We start from the raw sequence: 6,294 nt of genomic DNA on the forward strand, positions 1-6,294 counted from the left end.
TGCCCCTCCGCCAATGCCTCTGGGGAGCACAGCACCCCAGCTCCCTCGCCCTCAGGCCGGGTCATCCTGACGGAGTTTCCCTGTGGGGTCGAGGCCTGGTTGCCTGGCATGGAGCTGGTTTACTAGTCTCCCTGGACTGGCCACTTCCCCTCCCCTGCATCCCCTCCGCTGGTCCCTCCTTCACCTCCCAGATCGTCTACTTGCGGTGGAGTCTTTGTCTGCTTCTGGAAGAACCCAGACTAAGGCAGCACATGGCCTTCACCCAGTATTTGTAGACAAGAAGAACAGTAACTTAGAACAAGTAGTACTGCGGGGCGTTTTGAATGCTCCAGAACTTGGGGGATTAGAGGAGGACCATATTGATGAGAAGCAATATTCCTTTTGAGACTTCGCATAATAACCTCCCATAGAGGATGCTCTGGAACTCCCTTATTCTGAAGGCCACAAAAGGGCGGTGAGTATATTTAACTAAAAAAGAAAAGTCTCCAGGCTAGTCAGAGCATTTTCCTTGGGCCTCTGAAAATATGCTGTGTGGGGAATTTTACCCATGAAATTAGTTTAAGATTTGGAACTGAGGAACTTCCCTGGTGGCTCAGACTGTAAAGAATTTGCCTGCAATGCAGGAGACCCAGGTTTGATCCCTGGGTTGGGAAGATCCCCTGGAGGAGGATATGGCAACCCACTTCCGTATTCTTACCTGGAGAATCCCATGGACAGAGGAGCCTGACGGGCTACAGTTCATAAGGTCACAAAGAGTAGGACAGGACTGAGCGACTAACACTAGAATTGAGGGACTTCCCTGGCGGTCCAGTGGATAAGAATCCGCCTTCCAGTGCAAGGGACCTGGGTTTGATTCCTGGTTGGGGAACTAAGATTGCCCAGGCTCGGCAGGGGGAAACTAAGCCCAGGAGTCACAACTAGAGAGGAGCCTGAGCACCAAATGAAAGATCCGAGTGCCATAACTAAGACCCAATGGCAGCCAAATAAATATTTTTTAAAAATAGATTTAGAATTGATACTATCTACCCACTTTGTCCTTTTTTTTGTGGGTGGAGGAGACTATAGATAGCTAACTGTGATGGGAAATTAAATAACAAAGTGATGCCAGCTTATTTGAGAAAAAAAGGACATTCGGAAGAGAATTTTGTTCATTGACCTGCTTAACACTCTTAAGGAGCTGTGGCTTTCCTGGGCCATTGAAAGACATCTTGGTAGAAGGCGAACTGAGCTCATCAACCCACCAGACACCTGCTTCCTTCAGAGATAAGTCTGATTTCCTTTTATTTATGTATAGACATAGTTCTAACACATAGACTGGTGGGAAGGATAAATCATAAGCTTGTCCGGGTCATGGGTGGGCTTTGGCTCCAGCAGAGCAGCAGGGAAGTCGGAGCGGAGGAGCTTCGGGATAAGATTTCCTTCTCCCATCCAAGTATTAACCAGGCCCTACCCCACTTGACTTCCGAGATCAGATGAGACTGGGCACATTCAGGGTGGTATGGCCGTAGACATGAGGTTTCCTTCTGAGCAGTGGCTGGGGCCCTCGGCCGTCAGCTGCCCGCTGCTGCCACTGTCCTGATCCGAGAGGTAGGCTGGGTCCTCAGGGGTCTCCGAGGCACCGGGGTCAGAGTGGAAGCCCTTCAGGGCCCAAATTCGGTACCGCTTCCTCCGGTTCAGCTTGTAAATGCGAATCCTTTCCTTCTCGGCCTCTGGATCGGCGAGAATGCCATCCCAGCGCAGACTTTCATTGACCCGGTTGGAAAGGGTCTCTTCTATTTCAACAAAGCGGGGGAGACTTACAGTGGTGGAGTAGGAGAAGAGCTTGCTTTCATCCCTGTTCTGTCTGTGCTCTGGCCCCGGGCCGTGATCTTTACTGGGACCTAATATGTCATGGAAGGTTGGAGACAGCTGCTGAGTCTTCATGCCTTGACTCTGATGTTTATCTGCTGAGCAGATAGGCAGCGTTAGCCTCTGTGATACTTGCCCTGAGCCCGCTCAAGGGTGATGCCCAAACCACCAAAGATGAAATGAGAGGGCACTGGAGGCCCCTCCTTACCTAGGGCTCAGGTGGGCAAGCCCACCAGCCCCATACATACCCACTGCCTATAGGCTTTGGGTTGTCATGTTGGGGAGGGAGGAACCATTTACTGAGCACATACTATGAGCCAGGTCCCCTTGTGGAAAGGCTATCTGCCCTGTTTTCCAGGTGAGGAAACAGACGCCAAAAGCCTCCGTCACTTTCCAGTGTCACATAGCAGGTGGCAGAGCTTGGACCTGAACGCGGGCCTGACTCCCAGCGCCGGGTTCTTTCCACACAGATCCCCAACTCACCTCTGCATTGCTCGCCAAGGTACTGCCCAGTTCTGGGAGCCTGTGACTTACCCCTAGTCTAGACACTTTTATGACGGAAGAAATGGAGAACAACAGAAAAACTTCCTAAATCTGACTATGGAAAGCATTCTGCCAAGCCAGGAAATACTTCTGCTGGTGGCGTATATGATTCTTTTGAAATATTAATAGCACTTCTGAATTACATAATGTGCATATAAAATACTACATGTTGTGATTCTTTCTTCAGCTCATCCTATTTTGGGGGGAGACAGAGAGGAATCTCCCTCCCCCCACCAAAAGAAGAAAGAGAGAAAAGGAGAGAAGGGAGAAAGAAAATCCTCTCTTGGCATTCCTATGCCTTCCACTTCCCCAAAACTATTTGGTGTCCCCTGCTGACAGTAAGAGGTACATGCCACTGTAATTTTTAGAGTCAGAAGCTAAGCTGAAAAAGATAATAAATTTCCTAATCTGTTTGGCAGGTACACCTGGAGCTTATTGACTTAAACTCCAGAATTGTTTTCTTGCCTCTTTATGATGATTCCACCCGGAGAAGTAATTGTAATCCGCCCATCCCCCACTTCTCCAAACTACAAGGGAAGGCTGCTACATCTTGGCCTCCAGCTTGCCCGGGGAGTCAGCTTTGCACAAAGGCCAGGGCCCAGAGACTTGAACCCAGGACTAACTACGCTAGAGGTAAGGGGCACTGATCCACATCCCTGATAGCAAGAGCCCCCACAGTGGACCACACACAACTGACAAAAGAGATTTACAGCACCCATGGACAGGCGCATTCCACATCACGTTGCACTCTTTCCACAAATGAGCGCTCAGGACCTTTGTGGAGTCCCTAGGGAGTTCTCTGAGCGAAGCATGGTAAGCCTGTGGGCTCTGTGGGTTTGCGGCCGCTGTTGGCGGGTGTGTTTCTGTGATGTGTCCACAGGGAAACCAGAAGCGAGAATCCCATGCGTATAGTTGTATGTGTCTGGGGGTAGGAGGGGTCTAGGCAGGTGAGTGTGCAGCCTGTGAGTGTGTGCCTGCTGGCTGTCTATGCTTTAGTGATTATACTAAAGTCATTATACTTTAGTGATTATTTGGTGATTATACTGATAGAAGGGGGTGTTGTTGAGGGTGCTGAGGATGATAAAAAGTGTGTAGCAATGCCTGGTGTGATGGTGTTTGTGTGCAGTCAAAGGTTGGCCTTGGCAGGTGAGAGAAGTGGAAGGGCGGTCTGTACAGGGAGTGTACCCTGTATTATATGCACTTCCTGGGTATCTCTGGAGGAGGGTGTGGCAACCCGCTCCAGTGTTCTTGCCTGGAGAATCCCCATGGACAGAGGAGCCTGGAGGGCTACAGTCCATCAGGTCTCAGAGGCGGACACGACCAAGCCACTGAGCACACACAGCACCCAGAGGCAGGAGCCCCTAACGAATGAGGCTGGAAGGCAAGAGCCTGTGTTTCCATGTGCGCCTGAGACAATAGGTCACAGTGCCTCACTACCTGTGGGTGGGGAAAGTCTGTGGATGAGGATAAAGGCATCGCTGTAGGAGAGCTTGAGGGTTTTGTGGGGAAGGTAAGGATGATCAGGATTTTGAGTTTGGACTGAGGGATTAGAAAGATGAGTGTCTGTATAAAACTAGGAGTCACTGTGGGGCTGGGAGGCTCTGTGGGGGTGTTTCTGTGTGGGGTTGAAGGTCTCCATAGGTGTTGAGAACTCTCGACGCAGGATTTGGGGTCTCTGTGGACGTGGCTGGTCTCTATGGGAAAGGCTGGCGCCTCATCGTGCGGGGAGCCAGAGGACCTCTGATTAGTACCGACGAGTTTCTGTCTCTGGGCTGAACTGGTCCTCGAGTAGATGGGGTTCTCAGGGGTGGGGTGGGTGTCCTCGGAGAATTTCAGGTGTGGGAGCTGAGGCTGCCGCGCTAGCTGCTCCTCTTACCGTCCCCCTTGCCCGACCTCTTTGTCTTTTTCTTCTTTTTTTTCTTCTTCATCTTCCGTTTGGTCAGTTCTGAGGTGCAGCCCGCGATGGGGGGCAATCTGGAGCCCTGCGAGGCCGCCATGCAGCCCTCTCGCTCCTCCTCGTCCTCGCCGTCCTCCGACGCCCGGGCCCCACAGCCGCCGTCCATCCGCCCGCGGGACCGCTCCCCCGCACCTCGGGCAGCTGGAGACCTGCGGCCGCTGAGCCCTTGGCTTCCGGCGGCCCGGGAAGGGCCACGCGTCTCCATGGCAACTGCAGCGCCTGCGCAACCCAGAGGCTGTGGCCCGGGAGCCGCGGGCGGGGCGGACTGCATACGCGCGCCTGCGTAGCTCAGCCTTTGTGCTTGACTTGGTCGGCGCTAAAGGGAAGATTCTAAACACTGGGTGGACACACATCTTCCACTCCTGTGCCTTTTTAAATGCTATGTGTTATCTGCTACACTTTTATCTCCCAAGTTCAATTTTGTACGTCCGCCTTGGCCTTTCAACCCCCTCATGTCCAAAGAAACTCGTTTCTTTATCAGTCTCGATCTCAGTGAACAGGAACAGCTGGGCAGGCCAGAGTCATGGCTGTCTTCCTTGGTCTCACTCTCTCCCTGTACAATGAGCTAGGCTAGGGCTAACCACCATGCCTGGGACTTGAACTCTGGACCTCTTTCCTAAATAGTCTCTGCTTCCAAACCCTTCCCACACAGTCTTTATCCACGCAGTGGCTAGAAAGAACTTTTAAAGACCATGACACAATTTCACTTTCTGGCTTAAAACTCTCCAGGGGGACCCTGTTGCAAGTCAGATCAAGACTGAACTTTAGTGTGGCTTACAAGATGGAATCTGTCACCTTTTTCCAGGTTTATCCACCAGTTTGTATTTCCTCAAAATGGCTGCAATAACCCCTCAGGCTCGTCTAGAATCTTTCCTCTGTCTCTCATCCGCTGTCAGGCTCCCTAATGTATCCCATACAGCTGTGCACACAGTGAGTGCTTGGAACCTGCCCCTTGACTGTCTGCTTTTGTCCCCAGGAGCTAAGTGAAGTGTAAATGACAGAGGTCCTTTGTGCAGATGACCGCCTGCTAGTGGAGATGTCTGGGGTTTGCTTTCCAGACACCCCACCTGCTGACTCTGGTGCTGGCAGACAGGTGTTTACAAAGACCAGCCGCCCTCCTTTTCCGAGAAAGGCTGACCTGTCTTTCCTCTCAGCTGGTCCTCTTTGCCCTGTGCTGTGCTTAGTCACTCAGTCGTATCCAACTCTTTGAGACCCTGTAGACTGTAGCCCACCAGGCTCCTCTGTCATGGGGATTCTCCAGGCAAGAATAGTGGAGTGGGTTACCATGCTCTTCTCCAGGGGATCTTCCCAACCCAGGGATCAAACCCAGGTCTCCTGCATTGCGGGCAGATTCTTTACCATCTGTGCCACTAGGGAAGCCCAAGAATACTGGGAAGCCCTGGTCCTCTTTGCCTGGATGTTTATCTGGCAGGAGGTAGTTGGCACTTCTCTTCCCGATTTTCCTGAAGGTTGCATCAAGGTCATGGTGAGCCAGCCAGTCAGCTTCGAGACAGGAAATTGACCTCCAGCAAAGGAATACAGTTTGGGGAATAATTATAAAAATCCCTTGTGAATAGAGATGGGGCAAGTATGCTCCTGTTTAGTAGATGAGGAGACAAACAGATGCAAAGTGACTTGCTCACCTCTCATGCTAATTAGCCCCCAAGTTGGGCCCGAAATCCACATTCTCAGTTTTACATCCAGCATCTTACACGGGAAAACAATTGACTTCACAATGATGTTCACTGACCAACAGAAGAGATGATAGCATTTTCATTATTTGTTTCAGCTTCCTTGTTTGTACTTTCTCTTTGTGGTTTCTGTGGCTGTTATGAGCAGAGAGGAGCTAAGGTTTCTGTCTCTATAAGGATCATGCTTTCCCCTTTGGCCAGTGCTGACATAGGAATGCTTGGGTAGAGCTAGCAGCTTTTTCCTTCTGGCTGACT

At 51.2% G+C, this 6,294-nt stretch overlaps 1 protein-coding gene across 1 annotated transcript; it reads right to left on the reverse strand.

Moving 5' to 3' along the window:
* Window positions 1-1,256: 1,256 nt before the first annotated feature.
* C19H17orf97 (chromosome 19 C17orf97 homolog) lies at window positions 1,257-4,538 on the reverse strand. Its single transcript, XM_027519167.1, has 2 exons — window positions 4,268-4,538; window positions 1,257-1,943 (listed from the first exon to the last, which is right to left on the reverse strand). Exons 1-2 carry the CDS (start codon window positions 4,452-4,454, stop codon window positions 1,489-1,491), a joined length of 642 nt encoding a protein of 213 aa, XP_027374968.1. The 5' UTR covers window positions 4,455-4,538; the 3' UTR covers window positions 1,257-1,488.
* Window positions 4,539-6,294: the final 1,756 nt, after the last annotated feature.

The sequence above is a fragment of the Bos indicus x Bos taurus genome, chromosome 19 (genome assembly GCF_003369695.1).
Source record: "Bos indicus x Bos taurus breed Angus x Brahman F1 hybrid chromosome 19, Bos_hybrid_MaternalHap_v2.0, whole genome shotgun sequence".
NCBI lineage: Eukaryota > Metazoa > Chordata > Mammalia > Artiodactyla > Bovidae > Bos > Bos indicus x Bos taurus.

Excerpts from the sequence above, each read along its gene's own strand:
- C19H17orf97 (XM_027519167.1), bottom strand. The coding sequence starts at position 4,454 with ATGGACGGCGGCTGTGGGGCCCGGGCGTCGGAGGACGGCGAGGACGAG. Across the intron at positions 1,944-4,267 it reads GAGGTCGGGCAAGGGGGACG|ATAAACATCAGAGTCAAGGC; the intron begins GTAAGAGGAGCA and ends TCTGCTCAGCAG.